This window comes from Spea bombifrons, chromosome 10, assembly GCF_027358695.1.
Source record: "Spea bombifrons isolate aSpeBom1 chromosome 10, aSpeBom1.2.pri, whole genome shotgun sequence".
Classification (NCBI taxonomy): Eukaryota; Metazoa; Chordata; class Amphibia; order Anura; family Pelobatidae; genus Spea; species Spea bombifrons.
In genome coordinates this window covers 38895110-38922534 of record NC_071096.1, presented here as the reverse complement: position 1 = coordinate 38922534, position 27425 = coordinate 38895110, and the positions used below count along the sequence as shown (strand labels likewise).

At 49.3% G+C, this 27425-nt stretch overlaps 3 protein-coding genes across 6 annotated transcripts; 2 read left to right on the top strand and 1 right to left on the bottom strand.

Annotated features, from left to right (window-relative positions):
• The first annotated feature begins 3806 nt into the window (after window positions 1–3806).
• Window positions 3807–10515, top strand: LRRC36 (leucine rich repeat containing 36). Its single transcript, XM_053449818.1, has 14 exons — window positions 3807–4221; window positions 4284–4411; window positions 4518–4710; window positions 5383–5470; window positions 5987–6069; window positions 6279–6352; window positions 6489–6543; window positions 6656–7018; window positions 7150–7445; window positions 7806–7965; window positions 8164–8297; window positions 9221–9344; window positions 10011–10122; window positions 10236–10515. The coding sequence occupies exons 1-14, from the start codon at window positions 3807–3809 to the stop codon at window positions 10438–10440; spliced, it is 2430 nt and encodes an 809-aa protein (XP_053305793.1). The 3' UTR covers window positions 10441–10515.
• Window positions 10516–11782: 1267 nt separating this feature from the next.
• Window positions 11783–19458, bottom strand: AKTIP (AKT interacting protein). Of its 3 annotated transcripts, none has more exons than XM_053448953.1 (10): window positions 19354–19458; window positions 15689–15757; window positions 15247–15455; window positions 14544–14608; window positions 14315–14415; window positions 13767–13855; window positions 13245–13343; window positions 12742–12849; window positions 12567–12627; window positions 11783–12029 (listed from the first exon to the last, which is right to left on the bottom strand). In XM_053448953.1, the coding sequence occupies exons 2-10, from the start codon at window positions 15731–15733 to the stop codon at window positions 11922–11924; spliced, it is 885 nt and encodes a 294-aa protein (XP_053304928.1). In that variant the 5' UTR covers window positions 15734–15757; window positions 19354–19458; the 3' UTR covers window positions 11783–11921. The 3 variants fall into 3 exon arrangements, with proteins under 3 accessions (XP_053304928.1, XP_053304929.1, XP_053304927.1); XM_053448954.1 differs by lacking the exon at window positions 19354–19458 and adding an exon at window positions 17313–17445 and having other exon boundaries at window positions 11783–12026; XM_053448952.1 differs by lacking the exon at window positions 19354–19458 and adding an exon at window positions 17313–17444.
• On the top strand, window positions 18200–25284 carry N4BP1 (NEDD4 binding protein 1). 2 transcript variants are annotated; one of them, XM_053448938.1, is made up of 8 exons: window positions 18200–18275; window positions 19362–19653; window positions 20455–21953; window positions 22737–22867; window positions 23112–23208; window positions 23531–23638; window positions 23745–23852; window positions 24593–25284. In XM_053448938.1, exons 2-8 carry the CDS (start codon window positions 19411–19413, stop codon window positions 24960–24962), a joined length of 2556 nt encoding a protein of 851 aa, XP_053304913.1. In that variant the 5' UTR covers window positions 18200–18275; window positions 19362–19410; the 3' UTR covers window positions 24963–25284. The 2 variants fall into 2 exon arrangements, with proteins under 2 accessions (XP_053304913.1, XP_053304914.1); XM_053448939.1 differs by having other exon boundaries at window positions 18202–18282.
• The last annotated feature ends 2141 nt before the right edge of the window (window positions 25285–27425 follow it).

Below are 27425 nucleotides of genomic sequence, written 5' to 3'. Positions count from 1 at the left end.
CATGGCATACCAAAACCACACGGTATCTTCAGAAGTGCTGCCGCACGGCTGAGCGTTACTTCAGAAAATCCAAATCCAGCGAAGACTTTACTCACTATAAATTCATGCTTCGCACCTACAACTGTGCCCTCTCTCTCACCAAACAGCTCTACTTCTCCACTCTCATATCCTCTCTTTCTTCCAACCCGCGACGCCTTTTTTCTACTTTCAACTCCCTTCTCTGTCCCTCCACACCCACACCACAAACCTCTCTCACTGCCCAAGATCTTGCTACCCACTTCAAAGAGAAGATCGAGACTATTAGAAAAGACCTCTCTTCCTTACAACTCCCTCCTACACCACTCAACACCACTCCCTCCACTCCTACTATACTAACTGCCTTTTCCCCTACAACCGAAGAAGAGATAGCCACTCTTCTTTCTTCCTCTCGCCCAACAACCTGTCCCCTCGACCCCATCCCTTCACACCTCACAAAGTCTATATGTCCATCACTTACCCACCTATTTAATCTTTCTCTATCATCTGGATCTGTACCATCTGCCTTCAAGCATGCGCTAATCACACCAATTCTAAAGAATCCTTCCTCAGATCCCGTCTGTTTGACTAACTACCGCCCTATCTCTCTGCTTCCTTTTACCTCTAAGCTGCTTGAACAGATTGTGTCCAATCGCCTCACTAACTTCCTCTCCTCTAATTCCCTCCTTGACCCTCTACAGTCTGGTTTCAAACCCCTTCACTCTACTGAAACAGCTCTAACAAAAGTCTCCAATGCCTCGCTCTCTGCCAAAGCAAAAGGTCACTTCTCTATTCTAATTCTACTGGATCTCTCTGCTGCTTTCGATTCTGTTGATCACCACCTTCTTCTAGACTCACTTGCTTCTATGGGCATTCGAGATACAGCTCTCTCCTGGATCTCCTCATATCTGTCTAACCGCTCCTTCTCTGTCAACTTCTCTGGCGAGACATCATCGCCCCTTCCACTTTCGGTTGGTGTCCCCCAAGGTTCAGTCCTTGGCCCTCTGCTGTTCTCTCTTTATACTTCCTCTCTTGGCAAACTAATCACCTCATTTGGCCTCCAGTATCATCTATATGCAGATGATACCCAAATCTACCTGTCTTCTCCTGATCTCTCTCCATCTCTCCTGTCCCGTATTACCAATTGCTTGTCTGCTATTTCTTCATGGATGTCACAACACTACCTGAAACTTAATCTTTCTAAAAGTGAACTCATTATCTTCCCTCCTTCCATCTCCACCCCACTACCTGAATTCTCTATCACCATTAACAACACGACTATCTCTCCTACTAACCAGGCCCGATGCCTTGGGGTCATCCTTGACTCAAACTCTCCTTCATCCCTCACATTCAGTCCCTCGCCAGATCCTGCCGCTTGCACCTAAAAAACATCTCTCGTATCCGCCCATTCCTCACCCAAGAATCCACAAAAACTCTGGTTCATTCCCTTATCATTTCCCGTCTTGACTACTGCAACACTCTTCTGGTTGGCGCTCCACTGTCTCGACTCTCTCCTCTACAGTCTATCGTAAATGCTGCTGCTAGGCTCATCTTCCTTGCACGTCGCTCCTCTTCTGCTTCCCCCCTCTGTGAATCCCTCCACTGGCTCCCAATTACCTTTAGAATTAAATTTAAGATCCTGGTACTGACATATAAGGCCATCCACAATACTGCTCCTCCGTACATTTCTGACCTCATTAGCAAATACTCTCCTACTCGATCCCTACGTTCCTCCCATGGGCTAAGGCTCTCCTCCTCACTCATCACCTCTTCCTTTTCCCGTCTACAAGATTTCACTCGAGCTGCCCCATATCTCTGGAATCTCCCCCCGAACCTTCAGAATTCACCCTCCCTCCCGACATTCAAGAAACATCTAAAAACCCACTTCTTCAGAGAAGCATACCATCTTAGCTGCTAGAACATCCTTGTCATCGATACAACCACCACACTACCTCTCACCCTTTCTCTATGCCTTATGTTTGTCACCCCATTTCCCTCTAGATTGTAAGCTTGCGAGCAGGGCTCTCCCCACCAAATGTATCGGTTTGTCTTAGTCTGTCAATTCTTGTCATATCCCTTGAATTTATGTATTGTATTAAGCGCTGCGTAAATTGTTGGCGCTATATAAATAAAGGATAATAATAATAATAATAATATATCATATACATCATACACATTGTATATATCGTATATATCGTACACATCGTATACATCGTACACATCTAAATCATGCATATCATATACATTATATACATCATACACTAGGAGCTTAAAATCTATTTGCTCAATGCAGCCAAAGCACCGATACCCAAGAAATGGAGACGCGCTGCACCCGTGGAACGTGACGGGCCGGCGGAGTCGGTCTGAGCTCGGGAGAATCTCACCCATACGGCAGGAGGTGCAGCATGGAGAGAGGCGGTTTGCCAGGGCTGAGTGTATAAAGTCTAGAAGATGTTTGGATCTGTAACAGACGCCACAGATCGAAGCCTCTGATTGTGGTTTTTAAACAGCCAAACTGTAAGAAATGCTACTTGTACTTATTGTCCTGTAACCTGCAAAAGAACATAAAAACATGGAAACGTTGGGTATTTCTGAACTCGGGACAAATAGAAAAAAAGCCAAAATTAAGAAACGCCGCATAGACCTTCAGGAAGTCTCATCCGCTCGCACAGTTGCTTGTCCTGTCGACACTCACACCGGGGCTTTTTCCATCCAGGGCAAACCCAGAAGTGGCAATAAGTTCTTTAGGTGGGCAAATAAAGAGCCCAGGGAAGATCAGAGGCAGAAGCCGGCTGCCTGGGAGTATCTCACGTCCCCGCTTGTGTCTTGGATCTTCCCGAGGTGGCTGCTCTCTGATCGGCTGAGGTAGGAAGATTTCTGGGAGAGGCTCGTTGGCCGGCTATCTAGAAAAGAAAACCATATTCATTGCACATTTTTGTGAACTGCACTGGGATGGGTGAAGCACCGGCAAGAGGCCGAGCCACAGTTTACAAGCAGTTTACAAGCAGTTTGTGTGTGTGTATATATTATATAGATATATATAGATATAGATATATATATATATATAGGGGGTAGTCTGTATATATTAGGGGGCAGTGTGTATATATTGGGGGCAGTCTGCCACTACAAGTAACCCCCGAGCTGTTCCCGGGACCTCGTTATTCCCGCGGGCCCTTTGCTCACACTATTAGGCTCTCCTGCCCCCCAGAGGCTCCTAGCGCGCATTCCTGTCAGTAGTAGTGATGTCCAGTTCATGAACGAATTGTTAATTTGTTCATTGACTGAAAGAACTGTTCAGAGCAGCTCTGAGTCATCAATTCACTGACTCAAAGAACCGTTCAGAGCAGTTCTGAGTCACCAGTTCACTGACTCAAAGAACCGTTCAGATCAGTTCTGAGTCACCAGTTCACTGACTCAAAGAACCGTTCAGATCAATTCTGAGTCACCAGTTCACTGACTCAAAGAACCGTTCAAACAGCTTTGAGTCACTAGTTCACTGAACCGTTTAATGAATCATTCGAAATCAACCGATTCACTTTACTGATCCCAACTTCCCATCACTACTCGGTACCTGCCGCCGGAACCTTTCTTCGCGCGGCGTCTGTTTCCCTCTGTTGCCCGGGGAGTGTTTGCGGCGTGACTCCCGTTACCAAGGCAAAGGAACGCATGGCGCAGAAGGGCTGGAGGTTGGATAGACAGCGGGTGTGCCGGCGGGCCGGGGTACTGCTGGGCACGGAAGGTAACCTACCCCCAGCATCCTCAGCCAGCTTCTGGTGCTGAGGACTGGAAACATGTCATCTGCATCCCAGCAGCTGCTGTGCACTACATCTCCCATCATCCACAGCCAGCAGCTGTGCACTACATCTCCCATCATCCTCCGCCAGCAACTGCTGTGCACTACACCTCCCATCACCCTCAGACAGCAGCTGCTGCGCACTACATCTCCCATCACCCTCAGACAGCAGCTCCTGCGCACTACATCTCCCATCATCCTCAGCCAGCAGCTGATGCGCACTACATCTCCCATCATCCCCAGCCAGCTGCTGCGCACTACCTCTCCCATCATCCCCAGCCAGCTGCTGCGCACTACATCTCCCATCATCCCCAGCCAGCAGCTGCTGCGCACCACATCTCCCATCACCCTCAGCCAGCTGCTGCACACTACATCTCCCATACTGGAGAAGATCCAGACGCTGTCATGGATCTGCGGGTAACTTTAGCGTGTTTTGGGGCGCACGCCGCACTCTCTTAGCGTGTTTTTGCTGCAGGGACGGTCGAGACGCTGAGCTTGCAGGGAACACATAAAGAGAAAATCTCTTCGCTGGGCGATGCCTTCAGACGTTTTAACATCCTGCGCTGCCTGGACCTTTCCAGAAACGCTCTCCACAGCTTAAAGGTATTCACAAGCCGGGCGTCTCGAGAAGAGACATCCGGGAGATATACGTAACCATCTAAAATCAGATGAGTCATTTAACCCCTAACAGACCTCGTTCCTCCCGCAGGGGATCGAGTATCTGCGCACGCTCCGCTTTCTGAACCTCTATTACAATGACATTGCGGCAGCGGCAGAACTCTGGCGGCTCCGCTCGCTGACGCAGTTACAGACGCTGGATCTGCGCCTTAATCCCGTCACCCAACGCGAGGGGGATTACCGGATTACCGTGCTTCAGATGCTGCCCACTTTACAGTCTCTGGGTGAGTCCCGATATCTGCGCCTCACACGGGGCGAGCAGATCGTGCCCTTCCGCTGCATCGTCTTTATATCACTACATATATACGGGCCGCCACCATGCTGCGTCCCCTATAGAGAAACGGTCATCGCCATGATATAAGTAACATCGCCTGCACACGGAGGAACACCCCCCCCCATTCATGGTTATAAGTATTTGGTGATAAAGTAACTGAATACACCAAGCTTCCGCCTGTATATATACCGTATATATTTCTATATATTTCTATACGTTATAAAGGATCGCTTGGCGCCGGACTCTGTGTTTAGTAATCCCAGCAGGAAGTTGTGGGCAGCGTCCTGTCCCGGTTTCTGTTTTGTGCTACGTTAACAGTTGCCATGGCGACCGCAGGAGTTTGTTTGGTAAATGCCTTGACTTCGTCCAACTGTCAGAGAGGAGCTCACCTTACACTCCGGTGATGCTGCCTTACCTGGGCTGAAGCCCCACTCCACGCATCGCACACTCAGGGAAGCCCTGCTCCACGCATCGCACACTGAGGGAAGCCGCGCTCCACGCATCGCACACTCAGGGAAGCCCCGCTCCACGCATCGCACACTGAGGGAAGCCCCACTCCACGCATCGCACACTCAGGGAAGCCCCGCTCCAAACATGTCAGCGGCTGTGTCCATGTTTTCAGATGAGCGCGCGGTGAGAGATAGCGAGAGGAACACAACGGCGTTTCCCTTCCAATACAGGAAATACAAAGCGCGTGAGCCGTCACAGAGGTGAGAATGGGAACGGATGCCGGGGGGAGGTGGTAGCAACATAATTCTCCTACTCACATTCCCTGTTTATTAGGGCATTTATAAAGCACGCGGGGAATAGGCTGCTTCACATCATCTTTCATTCAGTCTGTTTCAGCCATCTGAGGGCTTGCTAAGCATCATGGGAGTTGTAGTGCAGCAACATCCGGATAGCTGCCTGCTGGCTTCTCGTAGGTTAAAGGGCTGGTTACCGGCGCATGTGGGGTGCGTAACGTTTCTGGGGACGGACGGGTGAGGACTGGCAAAGGCTCCTGACATGTATCCGCCGCTTAAACATTTATTGCTAGACTGTAAAAAGTGTAGAAACTGTTATAAAACATGTTAATCTCCTGATCACATTCGCGTTCCTTTAACTCACGTTTAGAAGATAATACCCAGAATGCAGACTCTGAACATGTTTGGCGAGCGTGAAGGCCGTCGGGGCAGAGTGCCTTAACGTGCCAATATCCGTCGCACTAATACTCTGTATCCTTCTAGAGAAAATACAGCAGAGAGCGAGGATCTCGGGGAGATCGGCCCCAACGAGAACTTATCAGACCTCCAAACAAGGGGTCCAGCAGGTGACCGGTTCATTTTAATCTTCATCGCGTTTGCCGTGGCTGCTTGATGAATTCCTGGAAGTATAGGGGTTAATCCACCTCATGGGTTAAGGGGTTAATCCACCTCACGGGTTAAGGGGTTAATCCACCTCACGGGTTAAGGGGTTAATCCACCTCACATCAAGCTGCGATTACTGCGGGATGATTCCATCTCATTTTTATCATTGCAGAGATGAGGGGGACGCAGCAGAACGTGGAGCCCAGGGACGGTTTTAGGGGCCGCTCATCACCATCCAGATTGACGGTCAGTATACATTCCAGGGCTATAATTAGCAGACATCACCTATAGCGTCCCGTTTAACCCATCTATACCCAGGCTAGAGGAGAACGGAAGGTATGATTGGGAAAGTGTAACGAATGCTCTGCTGGTGTCGTTGCAGGGACCGGAGAGCCGGACGTACAGGAAGGAGCCGGACGAGCTTGAAGACGGTACTGGTGTAGTTTGCGCAGCGAAGCATCGGCCGGCATCTAGGTGCAGAGTCCGCTGCAGCCAATGCATTTTCTGGTTGCAGAAATGACAAGGCTTTGCTACTTTTTTGTGCCCTAGAATATCGCCCTCTGCCCTCGCCAACACGATCATCCCTTCGCTCACCTGGAAAAGGCTCCTCTCTCCGTGCCAAAGAAGGTGTCCGCGTTACCTTCGCAGACAGCAGTCTGGACACCTCGCCCGCAAAACACCAAGAGTGCGACTCCAACCTCATCGCGGCCAAGAAGCCCATTCCCGGCAGCACAGAAAGACCCCCCGCTCTCAGAAACGACCACAGAACGTCAACTCCTCTTAGAAAGGAGAGCGGAGGAAGCGAGGAGCGGACACGCGGGGAGGACTGCTCACTAGAAAGCGGGAAAGATTCACCAAAATCATCTTACACGACGGAAACCAGCAGCCAACGGCTACTAAGACTCAGCTCAGGTAACTACTTCTCACGGCTTACGTCGGAGACCAGGATGTCTCACGGGTCCCCAGGAGCAAAAATACAGAAGAAGTAGCGGTAAGCCGTGGTCCGACGTCACGACCCCTAACAGACGTGTCTTCATTCTCAGACTTGTACGTCGCTACTCACCTGAATGACCACCCCGTGCCTTCAGAGCCCTCCTACGCCTGGAGAAAAGGACTCGGCCACATCACAAAGACCTACACCCTGCCATCTAAACCCTCCATGGCAAATTCCTACCTTTACCCAGCCAAAGCGGAGAGCCGCCCCGAATCCAGAGAGAACGAGGCGTGGGAGCGTGAAAGGGACTTCGGGTTAGGGCTTCAGAACACATCGAAGACACAGAACGGGATGAAACGCTCCAGCAGCCTGAACTCATTACTGCCTTCTGCCCCCGAGAGATACGTGAGTAGCCATACATGACTATAGGCGCCATCACGTAGCTGATCAGATCGCTCGTCACGCGTCGTCTCTATACGGCAGGGCCGCGCACGCTGCACGAACAAACTTATTTCAACTAAACTTTAGGGCAGCTGCAGCACAGGCGAGTCTGCAGGCTTGGTTGAGTGTTTATGTTAAACTCGTATCTCCATGGAGGCCGGGGATCAGCTAACTCTGTAACCAGTTTAATTTATCACTGGGGATAATGCATTGAGCAGAATACCGCGCACGCTGAACCACGACGCCAGCTCGGATCACTTCATTAAGTCACGATTAGACCCATCGATCGCTCTGTTAGTAATTATCGGTTTATCCCTTGCCCAGGCTCGTGACAACTTGCTCTCTGATAAAGGCCTTGCGGGAAGAGACAGTTTCGCCGGTTCTGAGGAAGCCCCCCTCGCAGATGTCATACAGCAGCTTCTGGACTTAGTGGATCGTTACTGGAATGGATCCGGCTCGCTGATCCAAAACATGAAGTTTATGGGTAAGTTTTGAACCTGCACGGGTTCCACCTTATTCCTTGTGACACTTTTAAAGTCATGAGAATGTAGAATATAGACCTGCTTTCTGGAGAGCTTGAAAACTCCTCTCTATAATCTGCACTTTAGCAAAAAAGCGAGGGACTTACATCTCCGTCTTGTGTATTTAATGAGAAGGCGCCTCTCTTCTGTGTTCCCGTTAGTGCCGGCGCGTGAGTTACTCTCCCGCCTGATGGCCGCACGCTCACATTACGAGGATGATCGTCTGTTAAATGACAGAAGCAAAGCAAACGTGTTCCAGAGCGCCCGCGGACACGCCGGGGAACACGACAGCACGGTCAGTACAGTTCTCAGTTACGGGCTTAGTTACTGTATCGTGTGACGCAGATCGCGATAAACGCCTGCCTACAGCCGACAGATAAGCACTAACCCCGAGATCTGCCTGCCATAGCACAGGCGCAACGTGAAATACATTACAGTGACACCACTGGGGGATCCAGCCCCCCCCCTCAGAAAACGATGGCAAATAATCCATGTCCCACAATGCTTCTCATTGGAGGAAAGGTAATTCCGGAGTTTATGATTCCAGTGCCGGATAAAAGTGAACTCTGTGGAATTACCGGGTTACCAGTTCCAAAGATTCCTTCAAGCCTCTAGCGGTTATTCTAGGGTTCCTCTTTACCTCCATGAATCCTCTTTGGCCACTTCTAGGGAGAGTGGCCTCCATACTAAAGTGCCTCCGTTTATAAACAGTTTGTCTAACTGTATGCTGATGAAAATGTAAACGGTTACTTTGTCACCCATTCCATCTTTATGCAAATCAACAATTCTTGATCACAGGCCTTCTGAGATTTCCTTTTTGCGAGGCATGGCTCCCATCATGGGAATAGAAGGCACAAAATGTTTGGGTGGTTTTTTTTTTTTTATGTCTAAGTAGCTCTAAAACTCACCCCCGCTCCCGATTCAGTGATCGGACTCCAGGTTTGATAACTCCTGACTCCAGTTAGCTTTTGTTGAAGTGATGAGGCGGTTCACATACTTTTTCTACCCCTCACTCTGAATGTTTCATGTATTCAATATGGACAATAGAATAATTTGTGTTATTTGTTAAAACAGATTGTTTCTTCATTATTAACTTACATGCAGATCACAGGATATTTTAAGACTCATTACTTACTTTGTCTTGCCGCTGTATGTTTATTTGATCTATGAGGGAGTTCACCTGCGGTGTGGCTACCAACAAGATCTTTTTTTCTTTAGGAATCTTTAAAACAGAAATTGCTAAAAGTCATGGAAGAAAATCGCGTTCTAAACTCAAAAATTTTTCAACTGGAAAACAGTGCAATTCACAAGGAATCAAGCGCCCCCCAGCTCGGCTCCCAAGGTACTGTTCGCCAGCTGTGCGCTCCGGTAATGCCACGTTCAATTGTGCCGATCTATTAAATGAGATTTCAGATCTCATACGCACGGCGATGACTCTGATGAACTATTGGCAACTTGCCCTCTGCTTCTCAATGGTCCTTTAAACTACGGAGAAAGCACCGCATTGTACTCATTATTCACCCCACAAAGATTCGGAATTTCTAATAAATCCCCTCCTAACGCAATTGAAATCTACATTTGTGCTTTGGGATGCATTTTCTTTAATCAGAAGCTAAGTATTAAACAATTAACACAATATTAAGCAATAATAAAACTATATTTCAGACAATTTTCTAGTCAAGATTATAAATCATTTTTAAAGAATCTGGAAAACGTTTGTTTTAAATGTCGCTGTTTGAGCGTCGCATCCCACTGATTTTAGGGAAGCCTCACATTATTTATTTGAGAAATCGCCAAAAAACACTCGGAACAAACATTTTGCGGATGCCGTATTCACAGGGGCCGGACCTGCTGCGGTACTTCAGGGTTGAGGTCCCCCTCTTTGTGATAATAGATTATCATTTCTTCTTATACTATGTTTATGTACCAAGTGACGATGGTTCCAGTGACAGGTAGGCTGGCGATATAATACATGTTGAATTAACCCTCCGATCTCCGTATCGCGCAGGTGACTTGGCTCAGAGATACGAGACGTTGAGCGCACAGCTGGACTCCTTACAGCAGCAGCTAAAGTCCCATAACCTGCAGGACACCATGAACCTTTTACACGACAGTCAGAGGTAAGCGATCGCCCCGGTCGCTCGTACGGATCTAGAGACAGTTTGTGTGTTGGACAGTTAGTTTACGAAGAGCATAGAACGACTTTTAACCATTCGTGTTCTATTACCCGTAGGTCCTTGGTCAGCACTAATGAATACCTCCTGCAACAGCTCAACAAGCTCTCAAGGGACCCGACGTCCATCACCGCTCCACACAAGCAGAGGAGCACGGCGGACAAACTATACTACTCCGACCTGAACGGACTCTCCTCCTCTCCATCTGCCCCCACCTCGGGGCAATACCGAAAGCCAGAGCGGCTCAGCCAGTGCCCCTTATAATCACATACAATGCCAGCGGCGGGCCTGTGGGGTCCGAGATTCTGAACAGCCCTGCACTAGATGGAGACGGTGGAAAAGAGGGACACTTGGCTTTATCTTCAGTGGCGCCTGTCAGGGGTAACTATATACCCTCTAAATGTATTCATACCCACCTGCGCTGTGGCCTTCCTCCGCGTGATGGCGTTAAGCGCTTCCTTCTCTAGATAACGCACGGGGTTCTTTGTAATACTATCGTGGACATGGTTTCCCCACCACAACCAACATTTTATACTATATTTAATGTTTTGCTTTTAATTGAACAGGACTTTGTTCTATGTTCTATGTCTCACGACTAAATCAAATGTATAAACACTTATGAAGGTATATAGGAACCCCCCACACCATTTGAGAATCTATTATAGACCCGATCTTCCCCCTTCTCCGAATATAGAGAAAGACCAATCACGCCAACCGTATGCACGACCATTTACATAATCACAAGTCATACTTTTGTTTTTTACCCTTTTGTAATAAAAATGTACCTTTGATTAAATTTGTGTAATAAAAATGATGCGGTAAGCATGGCAACGGCTTGTGTTTTATGGCAACCAAAAAAAAAGAGACATGTTGGGGTCTATTGACTAGAGGAAGACTGCCGTCAATATTGACATCTCCTGTAATATGTAATATTTTTGTGCCTGTTTTGGCCCCGTATCCGTGGCATCAATGTCACTGCAGAAGCTGACAAAGGGATAAGCCGAGAGAATGCATCCATACCCTCCAATAATAATGCTCAATTTTATCATTTTATTAAACGAAACCAAGTAAAACCGTTTTCAAAACAAGTGGTCGTTAAGGAAAAGATTGCATCGGTTGTCTCTTTCCATTTGCACGCACGTGAGCGTTTGTGACCGCTGGATCATTAGAAACGGCAAAATCAAACATAAATTCCAATCTTCCCCGCAAAGTGCTAAACGTGGAGTTAACAATATTTACAATTTTATATTCTAACAGTATTTACAAAAAATCAGAAAAGAAAAAAAACAACCCACAATTTAAAACCGTTAAATACTAAAGACCATTATTTGTAAAGTATAATGAGCGCAGCTTCTCAGAAAAGATAAACCTCGTCATCCCTCTGTACAGAGACCCCCAGCAGCAATCCGCGTGCCGCTAAATCCAGCGTTAAAACCTACAGCTATAACACGCAACAAGCTGAACGATATCTGCATGTGGCAAACGAAACACAAGGTTCACCACCGGCCCCACCTCAGAACATACGCAGCCTCGACCCCCCGGTTTGAGAAAAGGTTACATTTCTTCTGTGAACCATTGTGTTTAGCCGGTTTAAAAACCGGAGATCCACGAGAGGAAAATAAAAACGGATTAGGAGACTTCTCCACGGCCAGAAGGGCCAAACCCCCAGCATACAGTTAATTTCACAATTAAATTAGAGATCAAGTCCACATATTTGCCTGGTGCCGAAGTGCGCAGAGCCGGCACTATGTCTGCAGAGCGTTCTCCTCTTTGCTGAAGGGCAGGACAGAGCCGGGTTTCACCCAAGATAATCCAGACACGTGGAGACCTTTACTTTGTTCTTCTGACTTCTTCTGGGCGGAAACAAAGAGAAATGCAACTGAAAAGCCGTTTCTCCAATAAACAGTTTAAGAGCGTTGAATGCAAACAATTGTGAGCGTGGAGTGGTATTGCGCAATCACACACACACACACACCCTAAACAGTCACTCGCGGAGGGCACACATCTGACAACCCACAGCACAGCAATGAGCATTTAGACTGTTACCCCGGGAATCTCGCAGCACATGAACACAGTCAGCACAAAATGCATTTAAAGCCATCCGACATATGAACAGAGAATATCCGACATCCCACAGAGGTCAGCGACAGTCTAATCTCCACCGAGCGCGATCGGGAACAGCAAAGGGGCTTCAGATGTCTTTACCCCTCGGCCGCAGCGGATAAATGCCTTGGGGGGCTTCCACACACAGCCAATAACGCGGCTAATGCCAGTCACCGTCGCCAAGCACCATGCACACCAGCAACACATCCCAGTAATGCCCAGTCTAGAGTTCTACCCTACAGCTGGGTGACACGGCTGCTCACATCAACGCTATTTCAGGTGCATACTTTTTGCGCCAGCATTTTTTCCCTGGCTTCGTCGTGTAACGCTGGATTCCAAGGAGAAAAGCTGGAAAATAATAAAACATAGAATCAGCTTAATTCACACAGATAATAAAAGCCCCGACGCGCGATAATATAACAAAGAGCGAAATAAAAGAAACGAGGGGGTCGCTTTACTTACATAATGGCGTAGGGATCGTCTATTTTCGGCTTATCGAATAAGTGACTGTTGCATAGCTTAACACTCTCCACCAGTTTGCTCTTAAACAGCTGGACGTCCTTCTCGTAGCTGATACAGAAAGAAAAGCAATGAGAAATCCTACAGCCCCAGCACACGCGTCACCAAATCACGTTGGTTAGTTTGACACACGGATGGACACGTTTGCGACACAAAGACCGGGAGAATATCGCGTGGGTCGCTCAGCCTCATCGCCCAATGGGTTTCAGCACTTACACGTATAGGTTACAGACACTATATACTCATTTAGTAAAGGCTGTAGAGTCATTTGTGCCGGTCGCTGAGCAGTTAGATAACGTTTACTTTGTTGATGCAAGAACCGTCACGTATCCGGATGCATCTAACGGACGAGGTCTAACGCACGATACTTGCTTTGAAACCAGTGAAAAAGAAATGCTCTTGGCGAGTTACTCTATAGAACCATTTGCCGCTCCTCGGGCACTTACAGCACGGCAGCTTCGGGGTTAAACGGACTGGTCGTGTCTATCTTGTAGAAGATCCTCCGTGCGTACATCAGCACCTGCCATATGTGATTGTGATTCCTCCTAACGGAGCAAAGAAACAAAGTTCTCAGTTAACAAAACAGAAGACATTCACTAAAGCGCTAGGATATCACAGGCCAGCGCGAGGCTTTCACCATCTGTCCTGAGACGTTGCTTTGCTAACCGGTGACCGGGGGGGGCGTCCATAACTCTGTTTCACATACTCTGTATATAAAAACATTCTAAGCAGAGTATAAAACATAACCGCTTGGCTACAGAGATCCACCTTAATGGCACCTGGAACGGTAGCAATACACAGTTAATGAAACCCTGCTGCATTACGCCAAAGAAAGGGCTCCGCTCAGTCAAAGCACTAACAAGGGATCCAGGTCTGTGCAGACGCCAAAACAAAGAGGAACTGGGCGCTTGTTATCAAATATTACACCTCGCCAAATAAAGCGCTTCGCTCAGAAATCCCAAACTCACCTCCACTTGGTGAACGCTCGCTTAACATCAAGCTCGCCGGAGACCGGATCTACTAGCGGATGGAAGACTGGGATGTCGAACACGAGGCGCTGAGGGGAACAGAGAACAAAATACTAACGTTATTCACGCTTAACAAAGAATAAGTGAAGACAGTCACCGGATTAGTAATGATCTGCATCCCGGGAGGAGGCAGCTCTGCTTCACGCAGGGAGTTTCCTTTTAGTCTAATGGGATCTGATTGTGACAGCAGATCATTTAGTAACGCGCTCTATAGGTGCTGCATCACGTCCACCCCACCGCCAACACCGTCCTGCGGCAAAGGCGGTTTAGCGGTGTTACATGGCGAGGAGCAGCTGGTATACGGCCCGTATGCTCTGTGACAATAGACCGTTACACCGGAGTTCATCCAGTGACACTGCGTGTCCCACAGTATATATCATAACCCAAGGAACTGACTGGGGCAACAAGCCGAAGCGCATGGGAAAGCAGCTCCTGAGGCAGAGAGCCACGGGCTGGAGAACGGACACATCAGTAGCCAAATCACTCACCGGACACTCTCCATCGGGATAGTTATCAGGGATATAGACGGTGAATTTAAACACACCGTCCTGGTAGAGTCCATGTCTAATAAATATGACCCCAAACCACACTGGAAAACAGGAAAAAGGGAATTCACCGTCATGAGCAATCACACAGGTAACAATGTAACGACGTATCAAACGATCCGTAACGTAAGCACATCTCCTCATTTAATAGGAATAAAACATGGAGTCTTACTGAGGGCGGACTGGTACGACGGCTGCACGTACACCCCAGGGAGCTTCTGTTTTACCATCAGGGTGCTGGAAAAAGAAATACAATAAAAACATTAATTTGAGGACCACGACAACACACTGCTACTAATGACTATTACACACTGCTACTAATTACTATTACACACTGCTACTAATTACTATTACACACTGCTACTAATCACTACTACACACTGCTACTAATGACTATTACACACTGCTACTAATGACTATTACACACTGCTACTAATGACTATTACACACTGCTACTAATTACTACTACTACACACTGCTACTAATGACTATTACACACTGCTACTAATGACTATTACACACTGCTACTAATGACTATTACACACTGCTACTAATGACTATTACACACTGCTACTAATGACTATTACACACTGCTACTAATCACTACTACACACTGCTACTAATCACTACTACACACTGCTACTACACACTGCTACTAATCACTACTACACACTGCTACTAATCACTACTACACACTGCTACTAATAGAGAAAATGAAGTAGTGGGGGTAAAGTCTGACCCTCTATGACCAAAGTCTGATGCTGGTCACAAATCACATAGTTTAGGGATAATCCGCTGGGGGGTTTTCACTTAATAAACATTTTAACGTTAAAAGTGTAACAGGAGAGGAGAGGAACCCCTCACGGGAAACTCACAATTCCGCCAGCAGAGAGTACTCCAGGTAGAAGGGGCCATACGAAGCGTGGGTGCCGTTTGTGGACTGCGCGGACGGGGACGGGGAGATGGGCTTTGTGATGGGAACGGCATTTTTGGGGATGGAAGGGAGCTGCTTCTTGCTTGAGGAGGAACGAGGGGGGCTGATTTTTTGGTCCCCCGCACCGATCTTCTCCTCGCTGTCTGGTCTCTGAAAATCCAAGCAGGAAATGATTTACCATCCGGGCCAAAATGACAAATGATTCTAAAGCACAATTCAATTGTAACGTCTCTTCTTTATGAGACTCAAACGCAATAATGTAAACCCCGACAGTCACAAGGAGTGATAGGAGTGGGATTCCACGAGAAAGCACAACGCTTGCCTCTGTTCAGCATAAAGATACAAAGAGACAGACGTCATGGTTACTGTTCTTCGGCACCCACCTTCCGCACAGACCCGGACGGCATGCTCCAGAAAGGGTTCATCATTTCAGTTCTGGAAGATCCACCTCACTGTAACCCAAACACACCCGGTTAGCAGAGAAGACAGACTGATAACAGCGCCAGGTCCGCTTCATCGAGTGACAGATAGCGATCGGCAGCGGGTAGTACTATAGCGGACACTCGGTTAGAAAGCTTACCGTGTTCTCTGATGTATTCTGATACAGAACGTTACACTAAAATCTTTACAAAACGGGGCGAGCGTCAGACACATCGCACCGAGAGCGTTCATCTGCCTCGACGAGATTACCTAAACGCAGCAACACTCGCAAGCGAGCGACGACACGCAAACCACGGCAAGAGTTTATCGCGTTAACTCCAGGCCTTCGCTGGCACAGCCATCGTATGCATAACTCCCAGAGTAATCATGCATAGTTACACGCCAAGCGCGTGGCAGGGGACACGGGATATTTTGGGAATGGCGTGTGCCAGGCCTCGCAGACAGCTCACAGGGGCGCGTCGCCAGGAATGCAGATTTACGGTCGATCTAATAACAGGGCAGGGCTGGCCAGTCCCTGCCACACTGAATGGGAAAAGCTGCATAATATTCCTCCCCAAACACCACGAAGAGGGGAACGCGCTGCGCAGGATTACCCAGGGTGCCGAGGAGCCGTCCACCTCTACCTCCTCCAGGGCCTTGCACAGACACTCTAAAATTCTCTGCTTTTAAATGATATATTTTATTTCATGTATTATTTATAGCAGCTCATTATTATATGATTGCGACGGACGAGTGGCGCGGTTCCCACCCAACGCATTCTGGAAAGGTGCAGAGAGATCCGGCTATCACTTTACAGCAGCTAATAAACTCTTCATTCACTATCCACACGGCGCCGCCACCCAGCAGACATACAAGACGTCACTTATTCAATCGGCCACCCGGCAGCCCTTCACTAAACCTCACCGAGCTGACAACGCAAATGATGCCAAGTGGGGTATGAGAAAAGCCACACCGTTAACGACAATAAATGCCACAAAATCAACTGTCATGCTACACAGCTCTGAGATAACAGAGCTTTTTACCATTTAATACCAAAACACAGCTTAGCAGACAAACACCGCGACGGGTTACGAGGGACCGGCAGGCAGGGCTGGGGACCGGCAGGCAGGCAGGGCTGGGGACCGGCAGGCAGGCAGGGCTGGGGACCGGCAGGCAGGCAGGGCTGGGGACCGGCAGGCAGGCAGGGCTGGGGACCGGCAGGCAGGCAGGCAGGGCTGGGGACCGGCAGGCAGGCAGGCAGGGCTGGGGACCGGCAGGCAGGCAGGCAGGGCTGGGGACCGGCAGGCAGGCAGGCAGGGCTGGGGACCGGCAGGCAGGCAGGGCTGGGGACCGGCAGGCAGGCAATCGGTAAGCTCCAACCTGCTAAAGGGCCTGGGACACTGGCACCGAACTTGCAGTACTGGCACCGAACGTCAGTCATGCTCTCTGCAGCTGCAGATTGGACGCAGAAGTGCAGCAGCAAGAATAACCAGCGCGCAGATTGGCTATCAACATAAAGCGCCCCTCGGGGATGACGGCACAGTGTGGTTATACTCCGGAGCTGGCCGGTATCTCGGGCACACTCACCTGTCAGACTCCGTTACTCTAGGGAATATTACGCCACTTATCCTACTGACAACAGGCGTCATCTAGCCGCTTCCGCCTAAGAGCGGATATCCGGCGCACCTCGCAGCTCACTGGCCAGCACGCCTGTCCCCGTAGGCTCTCCGTAGTTCGGTGCAGCCAGTACGGAAAGCCTACTGTAAACAAACATCTGCGGCCTGTCTCTGTAGCTCATACGCATTGGCCGCTAGATTTGTCACTCAGAAGGACCAATGGCCTTGGTGTATGGGCGGATCCCTCCCCAGGCACTAAGGTGGGGCTTAGCTTCTGACTGACAGCTCCCCTGCCTGAGATTCGGGGTCCCCGCATCCCCTGCCTGAGATTCGGGGGCCCCGCATCCCCTGCCTGAGATTCGGGGGCCCCGCATCCCCTGCCTGAGATTCGGGGGCCCCGCATCCCCTGCCTGAGATTCGGGGGCCCCGCATCCTGCAACCTCTGCCTGAGATTCAGGGGCCGCGGAGCCCGGCTGGGCGCAGTCCCCTCGCGGAGAGGTATGTCACAGTGTAGGTATAGCTGTGATGTTTATCTACGGCCCCGATAATGCGCAGCAGGAAACGCTCTATAAATGACATCTTGTGAATAAAGTAAATAATTACTCTTAAACGTTTTTACTTATTATAAAATCTCCCCGCAAAGCGACCGGATAGCCCCAAAGCGAACCTGCCAAAGTGCCAATCACACGCCAAACCGTCTAAGGCCGCCCCCTTGTATGGGTGGAGCCTGCACAGCAGGGTGATCTCGCGCCAGCCTTTTCGGGACTTTTACTATTGACGCAGGGAGGTTTACGTAACGTGCCCCAGACCCGGAAGTGTTCTTACTCTTATCGGTGGGGTATACCGTAGAATCACAGGCGTAGAAACAGAGGCGTTCAACCACCCTGAACCCGGCCGCAAGGGCGAGCCAGAGATAGGCGCTTCCAATGGGCCCGTGAGTAGTGCGTGTGCCGTCCGAGGTTCGGGTGACACCGGGGGGCTGCCTGCCACAGGCTGGGCTTGACACTGGGGGGGGCTGCCGGCCACAGACTGGGCTTGACACTGGGGGGGTTGCCGGCCACAGGCTGGGCTTGACACTGGGGGGGTTGCCGGCCACAGGCTGGGCTTGACACTGGGGGGGTTGCCGGCCACAGGCTGGGCTTGACACTAGGGGGGGCTGCCGGCCACAGGCTGGGCTTGACACTGGGGGGGCTGCCGGCCACAGGCTGGGCTTGACACTGGGGGGGCTGCCGGCCACAGGCTGGGCTTGACACTGGGGGGGGGGCTGCCGGCCACAGGCTGGGCTTGACACTGGGGGGGGCTGCCGGCCACAGGCTGGGGTTGACACTGGGGGGGCTGCCGGCCACAGGCTGGGGTTGACACTGGGGGGGCTGCCGGCCACAGGCTGGGGTTGACACTGGGGGGGCTGCCGGCCACAGGCTGGGGTTGACACGGGGGGGGCTGCCGGCCACAGGCTGGGGTTGACACGGGGGGGGGGGCTGCCGGCTACAGGCTGGGGTTGACACGGGGGGGGCTGCCGGCCACAGGCTGGGGTGACACTAGGGAGCAGGATGTGGAGCGGCATATACTGGGTTCATGCAGGGGGATCGCAGGTGACTGTGAGGGTGACTGATTACTTCCAGTGGTTTGTTTACGTTAAAGTGGTGGTTAATGGTTGAAGAAATGTTGTCATTACGCTGTGTGCTCGACCCGGTGCCTTTAGTGTTGTGTGTTTGCTGGTTACGGACACCTGCTATTAAGTGAGGAAAGGTGTGGGAATTGCACCCCACGGAATAAACCTCAGCGTGATTCCCTCACCTTTCCCCAAATCTGGAGCTTGACGTGGGATGGATCTCTGCGCTGTTACAGCCCCTGAGCCGTAAGGAGAACGCAGTTATCTCATCCATCCCACCCTATCGCTCCTGTAGGACCCCCCGGCAGAATTCAGCTCTGCTGCGACTCGCAGGTTAAAGGATACGTTGTGAAGAAACTCCAAGCCTGCCGTGTGTTACAAACCACAACGATCTGATTACCTCTCCAGGTTGGCAGTGCTGGGCACCAGCGGAGATCCAGACTGAGGACGGGGAGGAATGGCTGAAGCTGCTGCACCCGGCGGATCAGGAAGGGAGCTCGTCGATGAATTCACCGCCCCTGCGGACAAGAGGTCCCTGCTGGAGAGAAGCAGAGGCCGGATTCAGGCGCTCTTTCCAGTGCTGTTCACCGTGCTGGGCTCTTTGGAGAGCTTCCATTATGCAGAGAGAGAGGATGAGCGAAGCCCTGGTCACATCTGGCTGCAAATCAAAGGGGAGAGAGAGGCTGTGCGTAAGGCCAAGGTGCGTATACGTTCCATATGTCTGATATTTGCCTGTACATCTGGTGCCGGTGGCCGTTCACAGCTGCCGTACAGCCCTATGCTTTAGGTACACGTGACGCTACGTTAGTTGGGGAAATTGCTTGTGCGGGTCATCGGGTGTATTGATGCTATTTCGGGGTATGGAGATACATGCCTTCTGACTGGTGTGTAACTGGTTAAACTGGTATTACTTCATAGTCACTGGTAAAAGGAAGCTGCCGGGTCACAGCCCGGCTCGGCACTCAGGAGATCCATATCTCTTAATACGTGCTAAAAATTCCAAGACCTGCTGATTCTGACACAAGCTTTCTCGTTTCCGCCACGTTTTTACTTATTATATTATAACGTAAGTGGGCTGTGAAGTGTTTTCTCGGCACTTGGAAGTTACCGGCTCACACCCCAAAGGAATCCACAAAGGAAGATTCCTGGGTTGCGCATGCTGGCCGCTCCGACTGGAAAGCCCTGACCTGGGGAGTGGAGCGAGGAGGAAGCAGCGAGCAGGGTATTTCCTTACGCGAGGCCGACGTCGTGATCGTTCAGGAAGTATTTGCATTGTTGTGGTTGAGCCGAGGTCTGTGAGTGGAAACCGGTCTGTGTTTGGGAAATCCCACATGGTGTATGCGGGAGCTTCTGAGAACTGAGAGAAAAGACTAATCGCAACATGTCTTCCCAAAATATATTTTTACAAATACGAGAAAGTAACCCGTGAGCGTTGTTTGAGCGTCAGTCGGGCTGCATTGTTTGACCTGCAACTAATATGGCGGCCTCTCCTCTGTTCTAGGAATACGTGAAGGGTCTTTGTGAACCAGAAATGGAGGCAAAGGAAAGCTATCCAAAAGAAATGCACTGCATCTTCGTCGGGGCCAAGAGCCTGTTTCTTAATCGTCTCATTCAGGATACCTACGCCAACATCAGCGTGTTGGAAATCGGGGTCCTCAGTATCAAAGGGGCCACGGAACCTGTAGTGATGGCTCAAAGTCAGGTCCAGCAGTTTGTGAGCCTCTTCAGGAACAACGAGAGCGTGCCGTGCGACAAAGAGCCCGACGTGAAAAAAAAGTTCAAGTGTTTCGTGGAGGCGCACGCGGACAAGTACACGGTGGATTTATTACTGCTGCCCAGTGCCCTGAAGGACGCGCTCTTGGGGCTGACCGGGGACGACCGCCGTTGGGAGAATGACGATAGTTTGGATGCCCAGCTGAATAGTTCAGATCACTCATCTGAGCACCAAATAAACACCAAGGAAAAGCGTAGAAAGCAAGCGGGGACGCCTGTCACAGAGCTGACTTGTCAGCTGGACTCTGTTTTTTTCAGTGTTTCTGACTCCGGTGGAGGGTCGTTAAACGGGAATTCATCCCTAGAGGAGCGTCTGTCGGTTAAAAGGCGTTACTCTGAAAGCGACGAAAGGTGCGCAAAGAAGCTCTTCTCGCTGGACGGCATTCAGGTGGATGGACCCGTCTCCAGAACTGACGACGCGTCCAATGTTCCCATTATTGACTTGGTTTCCGAATCCAGTGACTGGGAAGATTCTGTGATACTGGTGGAAGGCGAGGACCATGTCAGCGCAGAAACCGAATATAAAATCCTCGTCAACTTTTTTAAAACGATGGGATATTCCCAGGAAGTAGTTGAGAAGGTTATTGGTGAATTTGGACAATCAGAGGAACCCCTTAAACTCCTGGAGGAAATTGAAAAGGAGAACAACAAAGTGCAAGATCTCCCCTGTGTTTCCAATGGTGGTACCAGTACAGACCAGTTCAAGCCTAACAAAACCATTCCTGGGGGAAAAAACATTAGGCTGCCTGTCAAAGAGTCCTTTCCGGTGCAGGAGGTGATCATAGATTTAACAATCCACAAGGGTTCCTCAGATGACAAGACTCCCCCGAGCAGCACGTGTGATATAGAGAGCGACGCATGCGATTCTTTCAAATCCAGACTTCAGGCACAAAGGACAGCGCTAAAAAATTTTGATTTTGTTGCGAGAGGCGCATCCGGTCCGTCTCCCCCATGTACCGATTTGATTGTTTTAGACGGTGCAGGACCTTCCAAGATGCCTCCTGTGACCTCTACAAACAGAAGCTCGCAAGGCCCTTTAGCCCACAGGGGGGAATTGGCTCCGGCACCAAGCGAGAGACCGCCCCGATGTCAGAATGACCCTCCTGTAACCGGAGTTCAGATATTTCTCAATTCCATTAAAGTTCCTTACCGCTTAGAACTGAAAAACGAGCCCGGAAGGAGAGACCTAAAGCGTGTTATTATCGACGGCAGTAATGTGGCCATGAGGTCTGTGTTCCTTGCTGACTTGACAAGTTCTGTACCGTGGCGTAGACGTAATTTTCCTCTTTGCCGTGTATCATACGTGGGTCATTTACGGTGGGCTGCACACTTACCGGTGGGATCAGTATCTGGAGTTGGTTATTATTACTTGATGTCTTCTTCGTACGCGGCCAGCATGACACTTCCGACTCTTTTGATAGAGACACCAGGCTATGAGAACTTGTCAGTGGGTAGCCCCACATTAGGGGAGACTTTCTCTAAGCAGCGAGCACTCTCACTAAATCCCAGGGCTGACATAAGGCTAATAGCGTTTCAAGCCCTTGTAACAGTAGATCAGTCAATCGGTAAAACTGGAAAACACAATAGGGAAGCGAGATTTCGTGTCTATAAATGAAGAGCGTTGTGTGAGACTGGTTTCCAGAAGGGTCACATGCCAGCAGATATTGCATTAATGAGAATTTCATTCATGAGGAAGCCAGTCTGTCAGAAATGAGTCATAGCCGTGTCATGAAGTAACGCCAGCGATGTATTTTGGTAGAGACCGTCATCCTTCTGTGTGGAGGGGTGACCCCTCAACTAGGCAAAAACATCTATTTAAGTATCCGCCTATGGCTGACTGTACAACACAATGTGTGTGCATTAAATACGCGGAGATAACCAACCCTCCGGCTCTCTGCTCTGTTTAACATCTTTGGGTCTAGGCGCAGAATAATTTGACGTTGTCGAGGAGTAATTGTGTGTTCTCACTTACACCCTGTTGTAATGTACTTTATTTTGTCTTGTGTTCAGTCATGGTTTGAATAGATTCTTTTCTTGCCGGGGAGTCGCTATAGCGGTGGAGTACTTCTGGAAGAGAGGCCACCGGGATATAACCGTGTTTGTCCCACAATGGAGAACCAAGCGTGATCCAAATATAACAGGTAAGGGAGCACTCATTCATTCATTCACTCATTGTATTAGTGTAATGGGGTTAGCTTTGTTTTTGCGGTGCGCGGTTACACGTGGAATCCTTAGAGAAAGTTCAGTGACGCTGAATGTAGTTCTCAAAGGATCAGTTCCTTAAGTGACTCTAAAGATCATCGAGGGGCGAGAAAATTGTGATGTATTATTTATATGAGTTTAGAGGTGATGCACCCCGGTTCTAAGGCCAGCTCTTGTTCACAGAACAGCACTTCTTACAGCAGCTACAAGATTTGGGGATCCTGTCTTTCACTCCGGCCAGGACGGTGCTGGGTACCCGAATTGCATCGCACGATGACAGGTCAGCTGGTGTGCTATTGTCCAGTGCTTATTGATCCTCAGTTACTGACAGCCTGTTCCCATCAGGGTTATTGGGTAAAAATGTGAGATTTTTGACTTGCTGCTGTTATATATTTGTAGCCAGCCAGGGGCAAACGGTCTTCTGAGGTCTAAGTAACTGGTAGTCTTGAAACCATAAGCCCAATACTCTTGGTGTTCTGCATTCCTTAAAATGAGGTTGGCGTAGACCCCTTCTCTCGATAAATATGACCCCGTTTTTCCTGGACGCAGCTGCCGCTGGAGAAGTGTGCGGAGGGTCTCTGAATGCGTCTCTTGCGTTGCAGATTTCTGTTGCACCTTGCAGAGAGGACGGGAGGTATAATCGTAACGAATGATAACTTACGGGAATTTGTTGTGGAATCTCCCGTCTGGAGAGAGATCATTAAACACAGGTATGTCTGCGGCATTATAGCGTAACGTCGCCGCGTGTGTGCTGGATAATTATCTGCGCTGGAAGACGAGGTAGCTGTAGCTGTTTGACCGGTTCCTGAATTTCAGGTTGTTACAGTATACGTTTGTCGGAGATCTCTTCATGATCCCAGATGATCCTTTGGGAAGACATGGACCGAATTTGGATGACTTCCTTAGGAACCACCATGACATCTGGTAAGAAACCTAGATCGTTTTATTTATAACCAAAATCTTGATCCAGTTATTCATCAAAACAAATGTGCCAAGCCTAAAGAAAATCATTCTTGGCTAATAAGTAGTTATGTCAGTGCTGAGTACATTAACCTCTCCTTCTGTAATAGGGTAACGAGCAATAGCTAGGTGTGTTGGGCTGATGAACTGTTAGTGGGGAGTGTAATTGCGATGCATGTTTGGCATGCACGGGATCTGGGAATAGTACCCGTTTGTTCGCAGTGAAAGAATGAGGCCGTATTTTTACTACTGAAGCCAATGCCGATAGAGCGTCCGCCGCTGACGACTTTGGAACGGAAGACTTTGGACAAGACACGAATTTTGCAGCGTCACTTCTGTAGTTTAATGCCAACCTGTGTGTTCAGTGTCTTCATATCCATCATATTATATACAATAAGCATTTACTGGTAATGCAAGGAATGAATAAATAACTTGCAAACTACCTGTTACTTTTTGTTTTTTTGATTGAAATGGTTGGAATCCTAATAAAAATGGTTTTGGACAATGTCTGCTGGCTGCGGTGCAGAACACGCTCGGCTATCGTACCCCTCTGCCCTGATGGGCGGATGCGATGTCTTTGTTATTCCCGCAGCGAGAGTCATACCGATCTTCCTTATTGCTTATTCCCCAGTCAGTGCTTTATGTGAGATGAATGAATGTGGCCGTTACCGCTGAATACACCAATGTTTATTTTATTCCTGTAGGAATGTGCCCGGTGGTCATGCACTCAACGGAGGAATACATCGTCCTGTCTCTACCTGCACCCCGCGCCAGTCGGTGGCAACCGGTGTCTGCGCCCCGCGCCAGTCGGTGGCAACCGGTGTCTGCGCCAGCAATCCCTGCCGCTTTCCGGTTGGGGATGAAAGGCTTGCGTTCAACCCAACACTTCAGAATATTTTGCGGCCTCTCCCCCTCACCCCCCCGCAGAGGACTCTGGCCGAAACCTCACAATTAAAAGAAGCCCTTCTAAAGATTTTCCCAGAATCGAACCAGCAGCAGAAAATCCATCAGATACTTTCCTCCCACCCCTACATGAGAGACCTCAATGCGTTATCAGCCATGGTCCTGGACTGAAGAGTTTGTTTCTCTTTGGAAAGTCACGTTTTGTGACACAAAGTGAATATTTCATGTTGAGTTGCTTATTTTATTTGTACTTTTTATTATAGTTTTGTTACGTTAAAGGTACCCTCGTGTGTAAACACTGTACCCTGTCCACAATTCCCAGCGGATAATCCCCTAAGGGCCAAGTGCCTTTGTGCCTCTGTGTATAGTTTGGGACCAGGCGATACCCCGGTGTTTGGGGCGCTTGTACCTAAATTTAAAGAGAATTTGCGTTACCGAAGGAGCAGTCCCTCGGTGTGACTTTTACCGGCTGCTTCGGATGGAGATTGTGTCCTGAATGGTGCAGAATCCCGCTGCAGGTAACTGTACCGGAGTTCAGCGAAGGCGGTTTCACGTGAGAAGAGGGAATCATTCCCACCAAGAGTTAATTTTGAGTAGAGCCTTTTTATAATTTGCTGTATAAACGGGATATGAGAGTTTTCTTTAACGAAGTCATGAAACCGTCGCGCTCTGTTGGCAATCTGGAACCCCAAACGCTACGTTATTTATCCGAAGACTACATTTCTCGGTGCTGATTATAAGCGCATGATTTGTTTTCTTTGTGCATTGAGTGAAACTAACTTTTTTGCAAGAAAACAATACATTTTGTTAAGTTGATGGAATGTTCCAGGATCTATAGTGTTTAAATCCCTTTCTTTTCCGTTCTTGCTTATTCTCTTCTCTTGCTGCTATCACGTCTGTCTGTGGTTACGCAGGGGTTGATGACGCGAGGGACGGGGCAATCTCACCACAAGACATCTGCGAGGAAAGCCGGCAGGAGGCAACAAATGGCTTAAATAATACGGCATCTACCCCTCTCCCTCAATGATAGAGTGCCATAAGTCCCGGGGCATTAACCAAGGTGGCAGTGCTGTATTGTAGTCCTAAATACCAGCATAAAAGCAGGGAAAGGGCTTGTATGTAAAACAATATTACTGAAGCACTGTCCTGCTCCACATCCTATAAATTCTAGGCGTCACGTGGCATTATTCCCATAAACCAGGGCAAGTAACTCTCTTTGTTTGCGTTGATACAGAAGGTTTTGGGAGTGGGCAGTTGCTACTCCAGAATGCAAGAGATAAAATAAAAATATTTTGAATAAACCGTTTGTGTATTTCTTGGTTTCTGGCGTCCATCAACGCGGGACGAGTGAGGCGACCGTCACCTTCCCTGCCTCTTTCCAGCCGGCGTCGCCACGTGCGGATCTGCCACCGCTTCAGGGGTTACACAGTATAATTTGCAATGTGTTTATGATCCTGGGGACTCCCACTAAAGGATATAATCAGGGGAGAAGACGGCAAGTCCGATCCGACGTGCCGTGACAGATGTAACGATTACTGACACGTATACTGTTATACAGAGATGGGAAAGCAGATGCTCCTCCTTAGGCCGGCGTGGTCACGTTACAGCAGCTGCCCGCCTGAAGACGAGGGGTTTCCTACAAGGAAGCAATAAGGCACCTGAGGTTTATCCATCTACGTAACGCATCGCGTATCCAGTACCTCGCTTGGTCCTGTTGTGGGGAACCGATACACCGGTAACTTTTTTGCGGTTTATGGCTGGTTGATAGAGAATTTTTGTCCACAGTGGGGCAGTAAAGCCTTTCGGATGAAAACCTGGCTCTGGTTCTTGTTTTCTGTAATACACTTTCATGAAATAAGCTGCAGCAAAAACTGAGTGAACCTGGCTGCTGGTGGCTCACTCGCTTATATTGTTCACTCAATATTTATCTCACTCTGAGTAAGACGGATCCCTTCTTAACAGCTCTGAACTCAAAACCGATGAAGTGCAATTCTATTTACACTGCTTTACAGTAAACAAGGACTTTGTGCCATGGGAGCGGTTCTGGTGCAAAGTTCTAAATGCGAAGCAAGCAGCAGGCACGTTCCAGTGGTTTCCATGGAGATTGCCCCGGCTGTACCCGTCCCGCAATCACTCAAACAGGCTTTTCCAGGGGGGGAAAGCAGCTGGATATAGGAGGCTACAATGACGCGCCTCATCAGCTATTCGCTCCGTAAGCCGCCTTTCACATATCAGGCTGCAGTTGTCCTCGGCCCTTGTCCTGAGTCCCGGAATCTGACCGCGGAGCCGGCCAAAGACGCCAGGAATTCTCCTCTTGGAGCAAACTCAGCGCAGCTTTTCCTGGCCGTGAGACAAATTACCTTTATGACTTTGGAGATTAGGGACCTTCTGAACGTCCTTCCCATGGCGTGAACCCAAGTCATCGCTGGATCTTGTTTGCTTCATTCCGTTTTTTTTTCTCGTTGATGGATCCTGGTGACATCCATTCCGTGCATGTAACAAAATAGTCACCACACATAACCGCAGCCATAGCCAAGCCGGGAATCTGCCAGTCCTGTCCCTGCTCAGAATGAGAAGCGAGCTGCGGGGAATACATAATTCAGAAAGGAAAGGTTCTCTGCGTGACTTAATGAC